The sequence below is a fragment of the Entelurus aequoreus genome, linkage group LG02 (genome assembly GCF_033978785.1).
Source record: "Entelurus aequoreus isolate RoL-2023_Sb linkage group LG02, RoL_Eaeq_v1.1, whole genome shotgun sequence".
NCBI lineage: Eukaryota > Metazoa > Chordata > Actinopteri > Syngnathiformes > Syngnathidae > Entelurus > Entelurus aequoreus.
The window spans coordinates 49,205,911-49,230,117 of record NC_084732.1 but is presented as its reverse complement, the minus strand read 5'-3'; the positions used below and the strand labels follow the sequence as shown (position 1 = coordinate 49,230,117).

General features: G+C 44.3%; 1 protein-coding gene across 1 annotated transcript in view; it reads left to right on the top strand.

Annotated features, from left to right (window-relative positions):
* The window catches only part of LOC133642104 (polycystin-1-like protein 2), a 59,459-nt gene that overhangs the window by 23,393 nt on the left and 11,859 nt on the right, over window positions 1–24,207 (top strand). The window contains exons 17-28 of the mRNA XM_062036230.1: window positions 1,610–1,789; window positions 1,858–1,995; window positions 3,834–3,980; window positions 4,065–4,189; window positions 15,020–15,140; window positions 15,472–15,600; window positions 17,454–17,679; window positions 17,849–18,039; window positions 18,122–18,352; window positions 23,602–23,703; window positions 23,772–23,950; window positions 24,023–24,169. Of these exons, the coding sequence (XP_061892214.1) occupies window positions 1,610–1,789; window positions 1,858–1,995; window positions 3,834–3,980; window positions 4,065–4,189; window positions 15,020–15,140; window positions 15,472–15,600; window positions 17,454–17,679; window positions 17,849–18,039; window positions 18,122–18,352; window positions 23,602–23,703; window positions 23,772–23,950; window positions 24,023–24,169 (1,916 nt within the window). The remainder of the gene's footprint in view (window positions 1–1,609; window positions 1,790–1,857; window positions 1,996–3,833; window positions 3,981–4,064; window positions 4,190–15,019; window positions 15,141–15,471; window positions 15,601–17,453; window positions 17,680–17,848; window positions 18,040–18,121; window positions 18,353–23,601; window positions 23,704–23,771; window positions 23,951–24,022; window positions 24,170–24,207) is intronic.

Genomic DNA, 24,207 nt, shown 5'->3' with positions numbered 1-24,207 from the left:
TTGCAAGGCATCATACAAGGGCTGCATGAGGTGGGCAGCGCGGGGCAGGAACCGGTTGTAAAAGTTTACCAAGACCAGGAAATCCTGCAGGGCTTTTACAGTGCGTGGACATGGGAACCTGTTGGCAGCCTTCACTCCTGCTGGACGAGGAATAACCCCTTGATGTGTGACATGGTGGTCGAGGAAGGTAATGGCTGCCCACTTTTGTTTGATGATGAGGTTGTGTTCGCTAAGCATCCTGAAGAGCTATTCGAGGTGTCCAAGGTGCTCCTCTTTTGAGGCACTGGCCACAGGCGTGTCTCGTTTAGGTAAACAAACAAAAATGGCATGTTGCGTACCACAGTGTCCATCAATCGCTGAAAGGTCTGTGCTGCCCCCCTGAGACCGAACGGCATGTGCAGAAATTCAAACAGTCCAATGGGCGTGATTATGGCTGTGTTAGCCACATCCTGTGGGTGGACTGGAACCTAGTGGTAACCGTGAACCAGGTCTACATCGGAAAAGAGGGTGGTGCCCGCCAGATGGGCAGAGAAGTCCTGTATGTGTGGCCAGGATCTGTGTTTGTGGCATTGTTCAAATGCCAAAAATCGCCAAAAGGACCTCAGCTTCCATCAGCGTTGGCCACCATGTGGAGAGGGGACGCCCTCGGGCTGTTGGAACGGCGCACAATGCCTAGACTTTCCATGGTAGTAAACGTCTCTCTAGTAATTGACAGCGTGTAGACTGGGAAGCTAAATGTTGTAATATAATATACGGTATATTCTAATAATAATGTATATATAATATGTATATGTATATATATATATATTCTGGAAACTTGGCAAGCAAATTTTGATACGGGTCGTCAGTGGCAGGTGCCCTTGCCACGCAAAGACCTTAAGATTTAAGATTTAGGTTTAGATTCAACATTTAGATATAACATTTATAATCAACATTTAGTTGAAACAAAAAATTATGAAAATAAGGAAAAAGTGAGAAAAGTGTTTAATGTGAGAACATTGAAAATTATGTCTGGTAGGAAAGTGTGACGGACCTTTTACATATGGCACCCCATATATCTTGCCTCACTTGCAATTTAACCATACAACAAACAATGAATAATACATAACTTATTTGGCTTTTGCTCCAATCGTTTCAAAATAGGGCTGCAGCTATCCATTGTTTTAGTAATTGATTAAGCTATCAATTAGTTGGTTGAAATAATCAAATAATCGGCTAAAACACACTTTGTAGTTAAAAGAAAATAGTTTTTGAAATAAACAGCAATTTTTCTGATTGCCATAACCTCCATTCTTTTGTTATAATACATGCACATTATCGACATTGAAATTGCACTTTTAACATGTGTGCATTTATTAAAATAAAATAAAAAACTCCACACAGCTTACAGCACCCACACACCACTGCTCTAATGTGCGCTCTATTGTGGAGGCCGTGTGGAAACTATGTCCGCATATTTAAAAGTCCCGGCACTCCACTTGGTCTGGAATTGAAACTCATTAAACGACTAATCAAATCAACAGAATATACATCAAAGCTTTTTGACTTAACAATGTAATTGATTATTTGTTGCAGCCCCATTCAAAAATAATGGTTATCTTTCCTAAAGGTATGGAAAAGCAACACCAGTGCTTCTGTGGATGCTCTCCAGTCAGTGCTAGATGATTCAGTCTCCCACCTGGAGGAGCAGGGTCTTCTCTCTGGTGAGGCCCTCGGACAAATCGTCACCTCAGTTGTCGATGTGCTTAACACAGAGACTGACGAAGATCAGAAGGACGCGAGGACGAAGGTGGGTCAACTCTTTTTCCTCTAACCCTGAGCCCTGGAATATCAAGCAACGATTATTCTGTCTTTTAGCTTCGAGAGCAGATGCTGAGCAAAATGACCACAGTGTTGCAAGATTCCCCCACCAACACCAGTCAGGGGGTGCAAGTGACAGCCATGGCCGTAGTCGGACTCACGCAGCGCTCAGACGAGCTCAGTACCTCTGCCCAGGTACTCCGACTTCTATTTATAAGCTTTGTTTTTGAAGGGGAACAGCACTTTTTTTGTAATTCCGCCCAAAATCCTTATGTAAGACAAGAACACACGTCTTTCCCCTTTCAGTGCGTCCTTAATATAGTAAGAGGCAGTCAACAATGCAGGTGATAGGGATACGACCTATTCCGCCTATAAACCATTCAAAAACCTCCAACACCATTTTATATACATGCTGTAAGTATGTTTGTACAGTAATGTAGTAACATGCATATTTATGATAACATGTAATATTTATATATAAAATAGTGCCTGAAAATGTTTGCTCTCACTGGGTGCCGACTGAGTGTCGTATCTTCCTTGAGAAGCTAATCCTCACTCCTCTTATTGAAACATGCTTACTACAGCAATGTTGCTGTGGTTTTATGCTGCATTCCATTTGTTGACAGCCAGGTTAGTTAGTTAGTTTCAGTTTCCGTTTATTTCGAACATGCATACAATACAATTACAATGTAATGCAACACATTTTTCCAGTTGTTTCATTACTGCACATCCGAAAAGAAATAGGAGGAAGCAGAGCTTATTTAATCCTACCCCTTTTCATATCATAGCAGTTTTTATCCCATTTCTTTGTTCTCTATTTGTAACAGAACAATGAATGAATAAATAAGTAAATGAATAAATATACCATAGATAAATAAACAAATATTGAATATATAAATACATATTATACATATAAACATATACTCAATAATTAAAGTTGAGAGTCATATGGTATCAAATTGGTATAAACAAGGTTTTTCTATAAAAGCCCATCCATCCATCCATCTTCTTCCGCTTATCCGAGGTCGGGTCGCGGGGGCAGCAGCCTAAGCAGGGAAACCCAGACTTCCCTCTCCCCAGCCACTTCGTCCAGCTCTTCTCGGGGGATCCCGAGGCGTTCCCAGGCCAGCCGGGAGACATAGTCTTCCCAACGTGTCCTGGGTCTTCCCCGCGGCCTCCTACCGGTCGGACGTGAGCAGTGTGAGCAAAACGATGTGTCACGAAGCCAGAAAGGTAGCTCCTCAATGTAATCTCTACAATACCAATGTCGCTCGAGCTTGGTTAATATGCAGATTACAGCATGAAAATGGAGCGCTGTTGGCAGGTTTGTAGGCGCAGTAGGTTATTTCCATTACTTGCATGTTTAGCCACCTTGTACTAGCAGTTTTTAATATTTAGAACGCACAGAAAAAGGAAACAGTAAGAGTTCTTGTCTCACATAGTGATTGTGAATGATAGGCAAAATAAAAAAAAGGGCAGTTCCCCTTTCAATATCAGTTTGTCGAGGTACAGGTTATGCTGATGGTTAGTAGACCTAAATGCAGCAATAAACACAGCACTCACCAATAGAAATTTGAACGCACACAATCAAAAGTCATGAGCACTGGACCCCTGCGGATGACACAGAGTAGCAACCATGACAACATGACCAAGATTGAAGAGAAACTGCACTTTTTTTGGAATTTGGAATTTATTTGGAGTAAGAATGCGTTAAAAAAATGCATTAAAAAAAATCGGCCCGTCATGTCTTTTGTAATAACTGTGAACGATAAGCAACATATTTTTTTTAAAAGTGCAGTTCCCCTTTAACTGCTGTGCCTTAAAACCTCTGTAGGCTTTGGGCCATTTCAAATAACAGCTAAATACTTCTGTTCAGGAAAGCATACTATTAATTACAGTACAGTAAAACTTTTTACAATAAATGTCCTACATGAGGAGGGAGCAATTTCACATGATTTTATTGTCATTGTCATTAACATTGCAAAACGCTTTTCAAGGAGGATAATTATTTTGTTGTTGTTTTTTCTCTAAAGGAAGAAGCGAGTTCATTGTTGGTTGACCTTAGCTCCTCCCTAAACACTATCAGTATTCATCAAGAAGACGAGGACGATGTAGAAGTTGTGGAAGGAGCTGCACCTATAGTTGAAGCAGCCAGTAATATTCTGAACGCTTCGTCAAATGTAAGAGCAAAACTACCAACGCTGCATGTCAGTTTCTTGTCACTTTACAAACTCCTGACCATGTCCTCGACATGTTCTCTTAAGGAAAAAGTTTCCAACTTTCTTCTTGCTGGGATAAACAATGTCCAGAATGCTTTGCTGAATCATAAGAAGTTGAATGGAGATCCAATCATCATTGACTCTAATCAGATCAGTGTATATGTCAATAGGTAAGACCTCTTTAACATAATTGGAATATTCCACCTACATTTGCGTCCCCATAAAATAAAACATAAATGCATGATCAAATTAACTGTAAATTAATTTAGGGGGTTAGCATGTAGGCCGCACTTTCAGATCTGGGTTTAAAACCTCCGTTTGGGCATCTCTGTGTGGAATTTGCATGTTCTTCCCGTGTCTGTGTGTGTGTGTGTGTGTGTGTGTGTGTGTGTGTGTGTGTGTGTGTGTGTGTGTGTGTGTGTGTGTGTGTGTGTGTGTGTGTGTGTGTGTGTGTGTGTGTGTGTGTGTGTGTGTGTGTGTGTGTGTGTGCGTGTGTGTGTGGGTGGGTGGGTGGGGGGTGTGGGGGAGGTATCTGTATCTGAGTGTGGTGGTCTATCTGTGCTTGTAATGGTTACTAAGGGGGAGTTGACGGCAAACATACACCAAGGGGCAGTATATACAAATATTTATTATATATATATATATAGACAATATAGATATATATATAATATTAATAAACAATACAACTAAACTAAGGAAATGGAGTGTGAACTAGAATACAAGAGTATGTGGTGTAAGACTATGTGTGTAGTTAGCTGAAGTGTGTGTGTTACCAAGTGTTGAACGAGAGATGAGGAAGTCCAGGGGTAGAGGGGAGCCAAGCGAGGGAAGTCAAGGATCGAAGGGAGGCAGTCAGTGTCCAGAGGGAGATCCGGGGAATTGTGAGACGCACAGCTCACTGTCCAGGCGACGGAGGGTACTGCGGGGACACGGGAGAAGACAGGGGGTCAAGGCACGGAGAGGAAAACAAGGAGAGAGCGCTAAAGCTTCGCTTACGTGACCCCATGAGAAAACTAAGTTCTCGCGCCGATCCTTGGGTTCACTGGTCCCTTTATGCGGCTCGCCCTCATCAGTCCCAGGTGTGCAGCTCTCCGGTGAGAGATTGCAGCTGGTGGCTGCTGCAGGGCAGAGACGCGCGCGGCGCGTCCCTGGATTTGCGCGGCCGTGGGCGTGTCCCCAGGTGCGCACAGACGGCAGGGGTCTGAGCTGTAACAGTACCCCCCCACCCCCTATGGACAGATTCCAGATGTCCTGGAAGTAAAACCCCCCAAAAACAGGAACAACCGTCAAGGGAGGGTGGAGGGGAGAACTAGTGGTGGGTCGCCGGCCCAAGTGTCCCCGAATCCACCGGGGACGAGTCTGGTGGCGGCGGCGAGTAGACCACCGCTGCGGCCGGCGAGGTGGACGACCAAGGAACGGTCGACTTCTTGGCCGTCGGGGAGGCGGACGCGAGTGGCGCCGTGGTGCTTCCCGCCGGAAACGAAGAGGAGGCCGGCGCCATGGTACAGCCCGCTGGACACGAAGAGGAGGGCACATCGTTGTCTGAGGTGAAGTGGAACAGGAAGACGTCGGCGTGGAAGCAGCGGACGTCATCGCCGGCGTGGAAGCAGCGGACGTCATCGCCGGCGTGGAAGCAGCGGACATCATCGGCGGCGTGGCGGCAGCGGACGTCATCGGCGGCGTGGAGGCAGCGGACGTCATCGGCGCTGCAGGCCGAGGTGCAGAGGTCGGCGCTGCAGGCCGAGGTGCAGAGGTCGGCGCTGCAGGCCGAGGTGCAGAGGTCGGCGCTGCAGGCCGAGGTGCGAAGGTCGGGGCCAGCCTGGGAGCTGGTGGAGACCCGGGGGTTATCCTGGGGACTGGTGCTAGCTCGGAGGCTAACTTGGGGACTGGTGCTAGCTCGGGGGCTGGTGCTAGCTCGGAGGCTAGCCGAGGGGCTGGTGCTAGCTCGGAGGCTAGCCGAAGGGCTGGTGCTAGCTCGGACGCTAGCCGAGGGGCTGGTGCTAGCTCGGACGCTAGCCGAGGGGCTGGTGCTAGCTCGGACGCTAGCCGAGGGACTGGTGCTAGCTCGGACGCTAGCCGAGGGACTGGTGCTAGCTCGGACGCTAGCCGAGGGGCTGGTGCTAGCTCGGACGCTAGCCGAGGGACTGGTGCTAGCTCGGACGCTAGCCGAGGGACTGGTGCTAGCTCGGGCGCTAGCTCGGGGACAGGTGCTAGCTTGGGCGCTAGCTCGGAGACAAGTGCTAGCTCGGACGCTAGCTCGGGGACAAGTGCTGGTAGCGTGGTTGGTGGCTGCGGCCAGGCAAACTGAAAAATCGGTGGTAGTGGTCTTGCTGGCCGCAGCTGTGCTACCTCACCAGCACAGCTGTCGGTATCATTTCCCCCCTCCAAAGGCGGATTCCAGACGCTACCAGTAGACTGAGAAACAGACACTGCGGGTGGAAAAAGGGTGTCCAGGCGGAGAGAAAATTCTTCCTTGCCCATATTGCTACTAAACATTCCCTTCCAAGACAGGTCGACAGGACCAGACAATTCCTCCCGTGTGGAGCGAAAAAAAGAAAAAGACATAGTGAATGGGGCAAAAGAGGAGAGGGAAAAAAAATGTCACTGGGGGCGGGGCTAATGTCACTGGGCCGTCAGGTCCCTAATCAATTTTGGCGGGAACTTACTGTAATGGTTACTAAGGGGGAGGTGACGGCAAACATACACCAGGGGAAAGTATATACAAATATTTATTATATATATATATATAGACAATATAGATATATATATATAATAATAATAAACAATACAACTAAACTAAGGAAATGGAGTGTGAACTAGAATACAAGAGTATGTGGTGTAAGACTATGTGTGTAGTTAGCTGAAGTGTGTGTGTTACCAAGTGTTGAACAAGAGATGAGGAAGTCCAGGGGTAGAGGGGAGCCAAGCGAGGGAAGTCAAGGATCGAGGGAGACAGTCAGTGTCCAGAGGGAGATCCGGGGAATTGTGAGACGCACAGCTCACTGTCCAGGCGACGGAGGGTACTGCGGGGACACGGGAGAAGACAGGGGGTCAAGGCACGGAGAGGAAAACAAGGAGAGAGCGCTAAAGCTTCGCTTACGTGACACCATGAGAAAACTAAGTTCCTGCGCCGATCCTTGGGTTCACTGGTCCCTTTATGCGGCTCGCCCTCATCAGTCCCAGGTGTGTAGCTCTCCGGTGAGTGATTACAGCTGGTGGCTGCTGCAGGGCGGAGACGCGCGCGGCGCGTCCCTGGATTTGCGCGGCCGTGGGCGTGTCCCCAGGTGCGCACAGACGGCAGGGGTCTGAGCCGTAACAGTGCCCTGTGATTGGCTTGTGACCAGTCTACAGTAGGATGTACCCCAGCTCACTTGTCATTCTAATGAGGATAAGCATGGAAAATAAATGGATTGGGGCAGCATGGTGGTACAGGGGTTAGTGCATGTGTCTCACAATACGAAGGTCCTGAGTTCAATCCCGGACTCGGGATCTTTCTGTGTGGGGTTTTCATGTTCTCCCTGTGACTGCGTGGGTTCCCTCCGGGTACTCTGGCTTCCTCCCACCTCCAAAGACATGCACCTGGGGATAGGTTGATTGGCAACACTAAATTGGCCCTAGTGTGTGAATGTGAGTGTGAATGTTGTCTGTCTATCTGTGTTGGCCCTGCTTGGGACTTGTCCAGGGTGTACACCGCCTTCCGCCCGAATGCAGCTGAGATAGGCTCCAGCACCCCCGCGACCCCGAACAGGACAAGCTGTAGAAAATGGATGGATGGAATAAATGGATTGTCATATTTTTTTATTTTTTTTATATTTTTCTTTAATCAATTTGTAATGCTTATTTTTTCTATGCTTATGTTATAATCTATAATTGAAGCATATCATACATTTTTAAACACGTTCATAATGCTTTATGACAAACATTTTCCATGGAAACAAATCAGTAGGAAGCAGAAAAAGAAAAATTAACCATGGATGACAAAATAATTAAAAAATGCTTGCAATAAGAAGAATACATACACTAAAAGCATACAAACAAGCTAAGTCAATTATTAGACAGGAACAAAAACAATATGAGAGCAACACAGGGCATCCTCAATAGCATTATTAATAATGTCACTAAGAGGGTTTACCTCCAATACTTCTCAGACGGAAACGTAAATAATGACAACATGAAGGAAGTAGTAGAAAGCTTCAATAACTACTTGGTAAATATTCAACCAAAATTGGAGAAAAGGATTCCAGACCCAGTTTAAACTACTGAGGACTTGAATGACACCATAGATACAAATCCCAACTCAATGTTCCTCACAAATGTAACACAAGAGGAAATACTTAAAATCGTGAATAAATGCAAATCCAAGAGTTCAATTGTTTGTAATGGAATTGATAAGGAAACGATAAAAAGGTTATTTCTTCAATAACCTTTTTTATCACAGGACCATTAATGTACATCAGTAACCTATCATTTCAAAACAGACAAATTCCCAAACAAAATGAAAATACTGTAGCTGAAGTTGGACCTATTTATAACACTGAAGTCAAACACCAATTTAGAAATTGTAGACCTGTTTCTTTACTTCCACCATTTTCTAAAATTATTGAAAAACTGTTAAATAACAGATTGGACAATTTCATGAACAAATATAGAATACTTGCAGAGAACCAATATGGATACAGAGCTAATATTTGAACATCGATGGCTTTAATCAAAATAACAGAGGAAATTGCCAATGCAATAGATGGTAAACAGTGTAAACTAAAGCATTAGACACAATTCATCACAATATTTTATGAAAAAAAATAGAATGGTATGGCATCAGAGGGTTGGTCTTAAACTGGATAAGAAGCTACTTAACCAACAGGAAGCAATACGTGAAGCTAGGCGAACACATATCTGCAACAGTAAATATATCGTGTGGTGTACCACAGGGATCAATACTGGGACCAACATTGTTCAATCTTTATATAAATGACATTGGTAAAGTTAAAAAAGACTTAAAATCAGTATTATTTGCAGACGACACAACTGCTTTTTGTTCAGGAGAGAACACGCAGAAGCTAATACAAATAATAACAGAAGAAATAAACAAATTAAAAAGATGGTTTGACAAAAACAGACTATCTTTGAATCTCAGTAAAATTAAAAATAATTCAATTTTGTAACAGTAGAAGAGAAAGTCAAACACAAATACAAATAGACGGAATAAACATTGAAAAAGTAAATTAAATGCAATTTCTAGGTGTTGTTGTGCTTGTAGCGTGAAAGCAAGACAACTTGAAGTATCGTTTGACACACAAAAACTTGTGCGTCGTTTATTCATCAAAGACGAGAATGAATCACTACTAACATCCTACGACTCAAAATGGCGGTCAGAACAAACCCCCACCTTCGGGAGAATCTCCTGACGGTCACTTAAAGGGGACGCGCCAAATTACTCACTCTTAACTGCATATATGAATGCTAAACAAGAACAACATTGTTATGTGCACAATCGAACAATGACAGTAAATAATGATGACAAAGTCAAGTAAACGTGTGGTGAATTATGTCCTTAAAGCAACCGCTACGCACGTCCCCCTAGAATTTACGATCACAAAAAAAAACCAGTCAATGGACAGGGGCACGGACGGCCCGACTAGACCGGGTGCGCCAGACTGGTACTAACGCCGGGGAGTCAGCAGGGGGGACCGGCAGGGCATCTGCACTGTCGAAGGTCCCGGGGGCCGGCGTAGAAGGATGCAAAACATTATTATGGGGCCTAGGTAGAACGGGCGGGCGACCCCGGTGCGGGGTTACGGCCATGGTAACCGGCTGACTAAGGTCAGCCGGTTAACCATAGCCGTACTGGCTTAAAGCGGCCCACTTGGATCTTAATCCAAGTGGGCCGCTTTAAGCCAGTCCACCGTGATTTTTCAGACCGACCCCCGATACCCAACAGGAAATGCTTGTCTCCGCTCTCCAGGACGCGAAATAGCCCATCGTAAGGAGGCTGAAAGGGGCCGCGGTGGGCGTTGTGGCGAACAAAAACAAATGCCGCTCTTTGCAATGAAGCAGGAACATGAGACGGCGTAAGGCATGTGGAAGCCCAGTCCCTAACGTCCCTTTTCAGTCCACACCAGACGAATTTTGCAGCTACCAGCCGCTGGGAAGGTTTCCGCCCCGGGTGGGAAAGGCCGTGGATCGAGTCGAACACCCGCCGCCTCCAAATGGCGGGCACAAGGGGCCGTGGCCGACCCGTAGCAAGGTCACAAAGGAGCGTAACACCTGTGTCCTCAAATAGAACCTCAGACAACTGTAGCCCTGTGGCTGCAGCTTTCAGAGCTCGGATGTCTGGGTCGTCGGCTTGGTCAACTGCCATCTGTGCAAAATCGAGCCCCACATGGACATCGATTGTGACGGCTCGGGAGAGGCAGTCAGCCACGACATTGCTCTTACCAGCAAGGTGTTGGATGTCCGTCGTAAACTCGCAGTCGTAGGAGAGATGCCTCTGTTGCCGAGCCAACCACGGTTCGGCCGTCTTGGCCATCGCAAAAGTGAGGGGTTTGTGGTCCACAAAAGCTGTGAAAGGCCGCCTTCAAGCAGCGAACGGAAATGACGTATGGCCAGATAGAGGCCGAGGAGCTCACGGTCAAACGTGCTATTATTCTGCTCGCAGGGGCGCAACTGCCTGCTAAAGAAAGCCATAGGTTGCCAAGAGCCACCCACCCACTGCTCATGCACTGCACCTACAGCATAGTCTGACGCGTCCGTGGTGATTGCAATAGGAGCATCCGGTAATGGGTGAGCCAGCAGTAGCCAGTAGCGTTAGCTAGAGCAGACTTGACCCCCACAAAAGCACTGTGCTGCGCGTCAGACCAGTCTACCATGTGCTTGGGAGCAGCCCCTTTAAGAGCGTCATTCAGCAGCTGCATGAGGTCAGCTGCCCGGGGGATGAAACGATGGTAAAAATTTACCATGCCAAGGAACTCCTGAAGAGCCTTAACCGTGAGCGGGTGGGGGAAGTTTGCGATGGCAGCAACCTTCGCTGGAAGGGGAACTGCCCCGCACTTCGTGACGTGACGTCCGAGGAAGTCGATTACAGATAACCCGAAGTGGCACTTAGCCGGGTTAACAATGAGCCCACGTTGGCTAAGGTGCTGAAAAAGGGTCCTGATGTGGGTCACATGTTCGGCCTGAGAGGTGCTCGCTACCAGGATGTCGTCCAAGTAGACAAACAGAAACGGCGAGTCACGTAAAAGAGTCCATCAGTCGCTGGAATGTCTGTGTGGCGCTTTTTAGGCCAAAAGGCATCTGTAAAAATTTTAACAGTCCAAATGAAGTGATGACTGCTGTCTTTGGGATATCAGAGGGGTGGACCGGCACCTGATGATAGCCCCGGACGAGATCTACCTTAGAAAACACAGTTTTCCCAGCCAGGTTGGCGGAAAAATCTTGTATGTGGGTGACCGGATAACGGAATGGGGAAGTTGCATCGTTGAGTCTGCGGTAATCACCGCATGGCCGCCAACCACCTCCAGACTTCTCCACCATGTGGAGGGGCGACGTCCACAGGCTCTCTGAGCGGCGAATGATCTTGAGGCGTTCCATGGTCTCAAATTCAGCTCTAGCGATGGAGAGCTTTGCAGGGTCTAGGCACCGGGCTTGTGCATGCAAAGGGGGGCCTGTGGTGGAAATGTGGTGTTCCACACCATGCTTGGCGGTAGATGACGAGAACGTGGGCTGCTCCAGGGTGGGGAACTCAGCAAGGAGGCAAAGAAAGACGTCCGCGGTGGGTAGCATGCTGGAAAGCCTGATGTAGTCCGTCGCACTGAGACTGCACTTGTATGAGCAGAACGAAATCTGGGACAAACCTGGGACCCCCCCCCCCCCCCCCCCCCCATGGGACTTATGGGCCACTCCAGAATGTAGAATGTCCATGGCCACCCTCTGGAAGGGGCGACAAATCTGGGTCCTCCCCATGGGACTTATGGGCAACTCCAGAAGGTCCATGGTCACCCTCTGAAGGGGGCGACAAATCTGGGACCCACCCATGGGACGTTAAGGGCACCGGCGGGTCCGACACGCTCTGCACTGCTCACACCACCGTCGGATGTCTCTCAGCATGAAGGGCCAGTAGTAAGATTGCCGGGAACGCCTCCGTGACCAGCCGGCTCACGTCCGCCGCAAACACCTCCAAGCTCTCCCCCGGAGCACACACAAGCGCTAATAGACTGGCCCTGAAGCGGTTCATTAATCGTCTCTGTCCAAGAGCTGCCCCCAGTCTCTCTTTAACTACAGCATAGTCTGATTTAGTCCCATCCGGAAGGCCGTCCCACAGCAGAAAAGCTGACTTACTGAGACGAGTCGGGAGACTCCTCACCAGCTCCTCATTGTAGCTGCGGCCGGCTCCAACCGTCGCGCTAACGGCTACTTCCAACTGCCTCGCCCAGCTGAGAAACTCTGGCTCCTGTCGCTGGTGAAGGGAGCGGTTAAGTCCATTTTTGACATTCATGTCGTGTGAGTGTCTGTCAAACAGCGCCTTGCCGGGCTTAAAAGGGTCCTCGTCACCACACCACATGTCCGCAAAATAGCCAGGAAGCTTAGCAGCTAACTATACACGTGCAGCTAACTGGAAACTCACGAGTCCCGTGTAACACTTTCTTCTTTCTTTTTTTCAACACAGCGGTTAAAATCCCACCGCTGCCACCAATGTAGCCGAGGGTCCTGGGTTCGCATATTCTGTGTACCTGTCTAATAAAATAATAAATGGGAGTCATTAGAGCAGGTCCGGTCCCCACCACTTCTTTAATGTTATCTTCACACACCTTCTTCCACCACCACACACACCCTACGTCACAGCCATACGGCAACTCTGGAGGGGCAAAACTTCTCCTCCTTACCTCACACTCTATGGTAACTTGGGACACCCAGAACTGTTACCATATCTGAGTTATTGTGCAGAAATATACAGTACACTTCAGTCGCTAACCGCTTGAATAATACATAATGTTGGATATGGAGAACATTCAAACTCTTTCTTTATTTAATCGAAAATATTGAAATTATTGTGAATCTGTAAACAGCTAAAATTATGCCCAAAGCAAACTGTAACCTGCTACCCAAGAACATACAACAATTATTCTCAACAAAAGAAGAGAAATATAACCTCAGAGAAAAATGTAACTTTTGTTTGCACGTACAACACTTAAAACCTTTAATATGCAATGAAAATATGAAATGGATTAAGTAAAGATATCAAACAGTGTACTAATGTGATCCAATGTAAGTAAATGTTCAAACTCAGAGTGTTTACGAAGTAAACGGTAAATGGGTTATACTTGTATTGCGTTTTTCGACCTTCAAGGTACTCAAAGAGCTTTGACACTATTTCCACATTCACCCATTCATACACACCTTAACACACTGATAGCCGTGCAAGGCGCAAACCACGATCCATCAAGAGCAAGGGTGTCTTGTTCAAGGACACAACGGACGTGACTGGCAGAAGCTGGGGATCAAACCAGAAGCCCTCAAGTTGCGGGCCCGCCCGCTCTACCAACCATGCCACGCCGTCCTCCAAACAAAAGAACCATTATAAACATTCTGAATTTATTGATAATCTTATTCATCTCACTATATGAAATACAACTTCCTCCATCCATCCATTTTTTACCGCTTGTACTCTTGGGGTCACGGGGGTGGCTGGAGCCTATCCCAGCTGCATTCGGGTGGAAGGCAGGGTACTAATACAAATACAACTTTATTAAAACATTTTTTAAATATTATTTATGGAGTATATTCTGAATAAATTGAGAACAGGAAGTGAACTGAACTAGAGTGTTAGCAATTGCTATGTTATGGAACAGGAGTAAGATTAAATAAACTCTGCTTCTGCCTACTCCTTTTCAAACATGTTAGAAGGAGAAAATGGAAATTGTGATCATGTTGTAATTGTATGCATGTTCGATATAAACTCGAACCATAGCCATAACCATAATTGTATGTTTGTTTATGCTACAAACTAGGGCTGTGAATCTTTGGGTGTCCCACGATACGATTCAATATCGATTCTTGGGGTCACAATTCGATTCAAAATCGATTTTTTTTTTCAATTCAACACGATTCTCGATTCAAAAACGATTTTTTCCCGATTCAAAACAATTCTCTATTCATTTAATACATAGGATTTCAGCAGGATCTACCCCAGTCTGCTGACATGCAAGCAGAGTAGTAGATTTTTGTAAAAAGTTTTTATAATTGTAAATTATTATTATTAGTTACAATGTTTTATCAACTGATTGCAATAATGTAAATTTGTTTTAACTATTAAATGAACCAAAAATATGACTTATTTTATCTTTGTGAAAATATTGGACACAGTGTGCTGTCAAGCTTATGAGATGCGATGCAAGTGTAAGCCACTGTGACACTATTGTTCATTTTTATTTTATTTTATTTTTTTATAAATGTCTAATGATAATGTCAATGAGGGATTTTTAATCACTGCTATGTTGAAATTGTAACTAATATTGATACTGTTGTTGATCATATTAATTTTTGTTCTGTGTCGTGTTTGTCTCTCCTCTCAATTGCTCTGTTTATTGCAGTTCTGAGTGTTGCTGGGTCGGGTTTGGTTTTGGAATTGGATTGCATTGTTATGGTATTGCTGTGTATTCTTTTGTTGGATTGATTAATACAATTTTTTTTTTTTTTAAATAAATAAATACAAATAAAAATACGGTAAATCGATTTTTTTAAAATGAGAATCGATTCTGAATCGCACAACGTGAGAATCGCGATTCGAATTCGAATCGATTTTACCCCACACCCCTACTAAAAACTCACTCCTGTTACTATTAGTCCTGTTACTCAAATGAGTCATCTTTAACCTAAAATAATAATATATTTATCTGACGGTGTGGGTTTTGATACAGTTTACATTAATGTACAGGTGCACTTGATTTTATGGTTGGTGGTTCTCGTAGAGATGTCTTAAAACTGCAATACACTTTCTGCAGAGTGTCTCCAGAAACCATGTCTGAGCAGGACATACACATCCAGAGGAGCAGTGCTTCTAGATTTTCTTTCCCTTCTCTGCCTGCTGATGTAGTCTCACCGGACGAGCCAGTGGATGTTAGAGTAAGTGTGTGCACTTTATATTTTATTTTGAATATTGCTGATATACCAAAACAAACCACTTTGTCTGTCCTCAACAAGATAATACAGTTTTGTTTTGACTGACACTATCAGAGGTAATAATTTAACAATATGAATATTGTAGTGCATAGTTAGCATTATAGCGTACCACAGAGAATTATTTGTCTACATAACAACCATTTCAAAACAGTGTCAATCAAAACTGAGCTTTATTCTCTTTTAATGATACTACTACTACATATAAGTATATTATGTTTGATTTAACTCACAAACTAATGTATCCACATACTGTACTGTGTATAATATGCCACAGATGATGAGTTTTGAAAAGAACCCATATTCGTGGAAAGGGGGAAACATTTCGGGAACTGTGGGATCTGTCTCTCTTACAAGAATGAATGGCTCCGTCATCCCTGTTAAGAATTTGCCTTCAGAGATTGAGGTACTATACAGCAACAATAAACTATAATACATGTCCCATATTATACTGTTTTTCAACTATTTTAAAAAGAGGGCCCACAATAGTATATTGTAAGTGGATTGTCCAAAATCTAACCTTGATGCTGGAATGTATGCAGTTTAAAAGTGCTTTTAGTAAGCCCTACTGGGGAAACTGGATAACACACGGCACTGACAAAGCTTAACCTATTGTTACTATAACAATCTACAAGGTTAATACAGTTTGCTTCTCTTTCTTCCCCTCCATTTATCTGCTTTCTTTTGTATTTCAAGTTATCATTACATAAATGTATTGTTTCATTTGAAACAATTGTATTGTTGATAATAGAAGTAATTATTGTCATTATTCATTATCAATAGTGCTATTTCTATTGGTATTTGTATTGCTCCATTTGTAGTGCAATAATGTTCATTGTCATTTTTGTGTTATTAATATTTACTTCACTAACTACCTTTTTGCTATCACTTTTCATATCATATTTGTACATATCATATTTGCTGCTGCTGTTCTGTTGTTGTGGTTGTTATTGTTGTGTTTGTTGTTGTTGTTGTTGTCTCTCTAATGTTTTCTCTCTGTATTATTATTATTACATATGGTCCCCGCAATTTCCCCCTCTGTCTTCCTTTGTTTCTCTTTTTATCCCCTCATGCTCCGGTCCGGCTGCGCCAAATAATAATATAAATCCATTTAATAAAGTCAAATACAAATAAGACAACAAGAGAAGTATACCACACTTCTCTTTTGTAAAGCAAATATAGGCCTCTCCATCAACAATATGATTTGCCTGAGTAGCTGGACAGGACAAAAAAAAGTCAGCCCTACTGGGAACATGTCATTTTGTGTACACAGCCTGTACATTAGCATAGCTATAGTATGTCAGTCTAATTTGAGCAGCATATTAGCCTTTTTGCTGAAGGAACAAAATGACAGATTTTTCTGCACCCACATCTTTATCTGACTGACAGTGCTCCAGTCTTAACTTAATGATGTGTAGTGAAGCCTACCTTTTCCAAAGCTGTTATGTACTGTAGATGTAAAGAGGTGTTGTTTTGACTGGGCGGACCATAGAGAGGTTTTTCATTTATGTCGTCATGAAAACCCAAAACTTTTAAAAGTGACCGTTTAAACACATCTTCTCTCAAAAGTGGAGCAAACAAATAACTTTTTTCTCAGATTTGGTGGTCATAAACAAGCTCTATGGCATGACTATTTAACAGGCGGCCTATGGGCCAAATCCAGCCCAGGAATGACACGAAATCGGCTCCCATGGTTCAGTTCAAACCTCGGAAAACAAACATTCTTGCAGCAAATTCTTACAAATACTACAGTGTTTCTATTTTATAAAGAAACTTGGACCACTGTAAAAATATTGGCAGATCCTTGCATTGACATTTTAACCTTGCTAGCAAACTTAAAACACTTGTTCTTCCATAACATAACACTTGGGATTGAACATTTACATAACTGAGGCGTTCCTCAAGGGACCCCTTTATGTCCACTCCTTTTTTGGCAGTCACAATTTTTATATGTGATTTATTGTGATTTATATAACTAAGGAGGCTTGTTTAGTTCATATGCAGTCAGTAGTCATGTGTTCACCTTCTTTAGTTTAGCTAGTAGTGTTCCTCAAGGTTCCATTTTTGGTCCTCTCTTTTTCATCATTTGAGCTATTCAACTGGTGGCCCGCGAGTTCAGTTAAAAAACCTGCGGGGGACATTTTTGTAGAAGGTTAAAAAAAAAAGCACAGCGCTCCTGTAACTCAAATGTCAGTAGTGCATAATATGGGCCATATGAGAACAGTTTTTAATAGGTGTTTGTGTTACTGGGGGTTTCAGATTCTCCTTCCCAGGCCAGATGTACGACAGGAGAACAGTACAGTTCTGGACTTGGGAAATTTTAGCACGATTATTATTGAAGTTCCTTCCCCTGATGTAACACTGGTGCTAAAAACTGAGCCCTCTGAAGACATTTCCTTCATGTTACTTCTTGGGTACAAGAAGTATCCGACGAGTGAGGACTATGTCGCAAAAATTCAGATGCCTCTCGAGAATGTAAAAGAAGGTATGTTAAAATATGAAATTTAATAAAATCTAGAGCTATCAGATTTACAGTATATTGGACAACCATATTTTTACTACAAAATTTGCTCTCCTCTGCACCCAGCATGTGCATATCTACTTATTTGATTACCACTAATATGTGTTGTGTCTCCTGATGATTTTTACCACAGAGGAAAAATATACCTGGGTCCTTAGTCCTCAAGATAGGACAGGTGATGTTGGTGTGCACTTCCTTGTCATGAAGCCAAAAGTAGAGCCGGGCGTAAAATCTGTTAACACTACTGTCAGTATCATAACCATTGCAGCCCAGTGCAAGTACTGGGACGATATCGAGTCTTCTTGGAGTGAAAATGGCTGCCGGGTAAGTGCTAAACCCTCTTTTGCCTCTTTGAGTTATGAAAAGCATCATCCGCATTGTTTTTCCCGCTTTATTCTTCCCACAGGTTGGCCCACTCACCACGCCTTTGGTCACTCAGTGTCTGTGTAACCACTTAACTTTCTTTGGCAGCTCTTTTTTTGTCATGCCAAACCTAGTAGACGTATCCCGCACCGCAGAACTTTTCGCCACTTTCGCAAACAACCCTGTGGTGGTGTGTTTTGTGGGGGCAATCTTCTTTGCTTATCTCCTGGTGGTTGTCTGGGCTCGAAGAAAAGACATTCAGGACACAGCTAAGGTAAAAAACCCTTGCGAGGTACATTCCCTAGCATTGTATAATATTGGTATTATACTTATATATACTGTAGTACCTCAACTTACGAGCTTTGAAAAATGAAAACAAAGTTTTAGATAAGAAATATTAAGCAATACAATATAATGTACTACCAACAACTTCAGTACTGTATTATAGTAATGCTATGATAATGTACAGCATTTACCCTGGATAGTGGACTTCTATGGTATCTCCATCAGCATCTTGTCCATATTTTCATGGATAAATGTCCTCCGTTTAGATATTATTTTAACATCCTTTGCTGATGTTATCGACTCATTCTACTTTAGTATGGTGCAGACTATAGCTGTGATACGCCTGAATTGTTTCGCCAAGTTAGCTACATCAGAATCAGAATTAGAATAGTTTTATTGCCATTGTTTGAGAACGGGTTCACAAACTAGGAATTTTTCTTGGTGCAATCGTGCAACATAAAACACATATAACACATATTTGGTAATAAAAAGAGCTGTAACTGAGCTATCAGATCTTGTTATAGACTTAGAAAGAATTCAAGGAGCTACTGTTAGGAGTTATTGTTCATGTGCCTAATGGCCGAGGGGAAAAAACTGTTCAGGTGGCGGGAGGTGTGGGTCTGGATGGAGCGTAGTCTCCTGCCTGAGGGGAGAGGGGAGAATAGTTTGTGTCCAGGGTGAGAAGAGTCAGCTGTGATCCGACCCACACGCCTCCTGGTCCTGGAGGAGGACAAGTCCTGGAGGGATGGGAGCTTGCAGCCAATCACCTTCTCAGCAGGATGTACGATGCGCTGCAGTCTATGCTTATCCTGGACTGTGGCGCCGGGAAACCACACGGTGATGGAGGAGGTCAGGATGGACTCTATGATGGCTGAGTAAAACTGCACCAGCATCTCGGTCGGCACCTTAAGTTTCCTCAGCTGCCGCAGGAAGTACATCCTCTGCTGGGCCTTCTTGATGAGGGAGCTGATGGTCGGCTCCCACTTGAGGTCTTGGGTGATGGTGGTGCCCAAAAAACGGAAGGAGTCCACAATGGAGACGGGGGTGGGAGAGTCAATCAGGGGGAGGGGGGATGGTGGGCCTGTGACTTTCCTGAAGTCCATGATCATCTCCACTGTTTTCTGGGCGTTCAGCTCCAGGTTGTTGAGGCTGCACCAGGACGCCAGCCGGTCCACCTCTCTCCTGTAGGCGGACTCATCGCCATCCGAGATGAGCCCGATGAGGGTGGTGTCATCCGCAAACTTGAGCAGTTTTTAGGACTGGTGACTGGAGGTGCAGCAGTTTGTATACAGGGAGAAGAGCCAGGGGGAGAGTACACAGCCCTGAGGAGTACCAGTGTTCGTGGTTCGACTGTCCGAGACAATCTTCCCCAGCCGCACGTGCTGTTTTCGGTCTGTCAGGAAGTCATTGATCCAATTGCAGAGGGAGTCGGGCACGCTGAGCTGGTAGAGCTTGTCTCGTAGCAGTCTAGGGAGGATGGTGTTGAAGGCAGAGCTGAAGTCCACAGACAGGATCCTAGCGTATGTTCCTGGGGAGTCCAGATGCTCCAGGATGAAGTGGAGGGCCAGGTTCACTGCATCATCCACAGACCTGTTGGCTCTGTAGACGAACTGCAGTGGGTCCAGGAGGGGGGCGGTGATGTCCTTGAGGTGGGGCAGGACCAAGCGCTCAAAGGACTTCATGACCACAGACGTCAGCGCAACTGGCCTGTAGTCATTTAGTTCTGTGCACCGTGCTTTCATGGAGACAGGGACAATGGTGGAGGTCTTAAAGCAGGACGGCACACGGCATAGCTCCAGAGAGGTGTTAAAAATGTCAGTGAAGACAGGAGCCAGCTGATCCGCACAGTGTCTGAGAGTGGAGGGGGAGACACCATCCGGCCCAGGGGCCTTCCGCGTATTCAGCTTCCAGAACTGCCGGCGTACATCCTCTTCTCGGATGGAGAGGGCTTTACAGTCCTATGATGTTCTTCGAGTCCTGTGATGTCCTTGGAGTCCTTTAATGAAGTGCTGGCATTGGTGGAGAGGGTGATGGTGGGGGGAGCAGGGCTTTGATGAGCTGAAGGCCGTTCATGACGACAGTAATGTGTGTTGAGGCCCTGAGCGAGAGTCCGGTCATTCAGGTCATTCAGGGCCTGGGGGGTTTTGGGCTTATAGTTCGTAAGGGCCCTTAGCCCTCTCCGAACGGCCGCAGAATCATTGGAGCGGAACTGTTCCTGTAGACCAGGGGTGGGCAATTAATTTTTACCGGGGGCCGCATGAGCAACCCGAGCACTGCTGGAGGGCCACATCGACAATATTTCAATTAAATTTTGCTCAATATTATTTTTGATGTATACCGTAAGATAAATAATAATAATAATAATAATAATTAATAATAATAGTAATACTTCAACATAGTGTGTGCAACAGCATTCCATGACTAATATAAATAAATTAACATTAATAATAAATGACAGTAAAATAAGCACACGTATGACTGAGGAGTCATAGTGTAACTTTGTGTGGTGTTTGAGTTGTCCGACTTTTTGTGTGGCCATAAACGCACCAGTGGTTTAGGGGTATGCGTGTTGGTGACAGATGACAAGTTGGTTTTGGCCTGGTTTGTACGGCAGAAAATGACTAGTTTTTCGAGATAGAAGTGTTTTACTCATGTTTTTGGTGTGGTTATGTCCGAATATAAACAGTTTTGCTCAATAAAGTGATCGATATAATTCCTGTCCTCGAAGCATCTCGATAGACGTTACAATAATTGAACGGTGTTCAATTGAACGGTGTTGACAAACACCGTTAGGGCCGCTTGTTGTCACTGTCACTCAAAGTTGCATTGCAAAATTACATAGAATAAATAGGTTTATTTTGTTTAGAATTCAGATGGGATTTGATTTGGTGCGCGGCATATATTTGCTGCGCGCAGCGGACGCTTGAGCAGTGCGCAATTGCGCAGGCGCGCACCATAGAGGGAACGTTGCTTGGCAGTCCATGTCTTGTTGAAAACACGGCATTCGTCATCAACTTTTCTCTTTTTAGCGTCTCGGGTGTAAACCGTGCATCACTTGTCGCTGCATGTGCACCTTCACTCGCAGGTTACACACGGACACACGCCCATAAATAATACTTTTCAAAATAAAAGCAGCACAGTTGTATTGCGCGCACGACATAGATGTTTTTTCAACTTTATTTTGTAATTTGTGATTGCAGCTGTTCACATTCACTCACAATCACGCACACGCATACGTCCACACGGAAGTAATACAAATAACGATTTTCAAAACAAAAGCAGCACCGTTGTATTGCACACTCGACATAGATACTTTTTTAAATTTATTTTGTAATTTATAATTGGCCTCACGCGGGCCGGACAGGGACGCACAAAGGGCCGGATGCGGCCCGCGGGCCGCAGAATGCCCAGGTCTGCTGTAGACGGTTAGAGTACACAGATTTAGCTTTCTCCACTTCCCTGTTGAAGTGGTACTTCGCTTCTCTGTAGGTACTCCGGTCCCCGCTTCTCAACGCAGCATGCCCGGTGATAGGATGTGATATTTCTTTATTTCAATGAATATCATCAATTTTTTCTTTTCAGCACTCTCCTTCACACTTACTTTATTTCTTCCCACAGTTGGAAAAAAAAGTTATGTCGATATCTAGCTATAAACTAATACATTGGAAGTTTTGGTCGGATCTTTCGGGGTTCACTGTGACATTTGCAATGACAACTAATGGAAGGGATGCTAGTAACTAAAACATTTGCTTGCACCTTAAAGCATAACAATTAGCCGGAAGAGATCTCTTACCTCAAAACACTCTTAAATCGGGGCACTCATAAGTTGAGGTACCATATTTACTTGAATCATGCTTAAGGTTAGTATTTTAGAATAGTCTACGTCTCTTGAGATACAAGCTATACTAACGTACAGTAATTATTGCACATGAGCCAAATAGATTTCAGGTAGAGTATGTTCCCAGGTAAACACAGACAGTACTCTGTGATGAGCCATTGTACAATGTAGTATTCAGATAGACAGTGATGGGCAAGCTACTTGGAAAATGTAGTATTTAATCGAAGCTACAAGTTACTCTTGATTAAATGTAGCTAAGTTACTGGGGAAGCTATCCCCGTAGAATTGTATCAAACTACACGGCCAAAGTAGCTTGCTACATCAAAGCTACATATATTGGCATTTCTATCTATGGTCCCTTATGTATAATATCAATGCTAATGTAACTGAAAGTGTGAAATCGGACCCAATAAGGGTCCATTACTATCTGTCATTTAGCTGGGGACACCCTACAACTACCTCTAGGGGTCCCCGCACCCCACCTTATGTATTTATTTTAATTTGCCTTTTCTTTGGCCCACCCCTGTAATGTTATTATTTTCTCTACCCACAGTAAAAAAAAAAAAAACAGCATCTATCTACAGTATATCTTGACAAAAAACAATGATTTGTGTGTTGTTAGGGAACAGTTGGTAATGGTTATGTGTATTACAACTTTTCATGAACTCAACTCACTTTAATGTGTGCTCCTAAATTTCTGTTGGATGTCTTAGATGAAGAGAGCAGTTATGATTTTGATATACAGAATAAAAAACTAAAAACTAAAGTTTTGGGTATTGTTTTCTAAAAAGACATACATTTGTGTAAATATGGCCAAAGACACACATTATTGTGGGTTTCCTGGGCGTCGTCTTCATCACTAAATAAAAATCTAATCTGCAGGAGAGAATTACTCCTCCATTTTCAAATATCTTTATTTTTTTTGAGTCGTCAGCTTGAAGCGTCTTTCTGTCTCCGACTCACTCCTTGTCATGTGACATGTGTCCGTGACTGTTCGGATTTTGCTTACTAGTTTCGATGACTCACCGTATCTTGCCTTCGATTGGTCAGTCTGTAATGTTTCACCCTAACCTTAGCCAATTGTGACTCATCATACGAACACCAACCAATCATCATGGATTTTCTCCAAATGTATGGATGTTCTCTTTATTCATTTTTTTTTGTGGCCTGTATTCGCAGTCCATTTTCTCTCTTTGTAACGTTTAGCTTTGACGTGAGCTACCTAGATACAGGGGTCTAAAAGTAGCAATATGGAGAAGCTGCTCGTCAAAAAAGTTGCTAAGCTAACGCCAACCTACTGGAAAACTTAGTTAAGCTACGTAGCTTAGCTACATGTAGCTTGTTATTGCCCATCACTGCAGATAGACATATGATCTTCCCTTTTATGCATGTACTTCAAGGTCAAGATTACAGTGCTTGAAGATAATGACCCTTTGGCAGAGTACTGCTATATGGTGACAGTTAGCACGGGGCATCGCCATGGCGCAGCCACCTCCTCACAGGTAAGTCCTATCACTGAACATTTGCAGTGGGAATCTCTGTGTCTCATGAGCAACACCACCATTTTCAGGTGACATTAACCTTGCTGGGAACGGAAGGAGAAAGCGAGCCCCACCATCTGACTGATCTTGAGAAACCTTTGTTTGAGAGGGGCGGAGAGGACATATTTCTCTTGACCACACACTTTTCTCTTGGAGAGTTGCAGGGCATCAGGTTGTGGCATGACAACTCGGGCACCCACCCTGCATGGTATAGCATGGGGGCTGATGATTGCTTGAGTCTTTGCTGTTAAAATGATGAACACACTAATCCGACATGCAGGTATGTCAACAAAGTAACAGTGCAAGATCTGGATGGTGGCCAGAAATGGCACTTTCTTTGTAACTCCTGGCTTGCTGTCGACGTGGGAGAATGCAGTCTTGACAAGGTCTTCCCAGTAGCTACAGAGGAGGACCTGAAGAAATTTAGGTAGGGGCAGCCAACAGTTTTTATCATGAAGCAATACA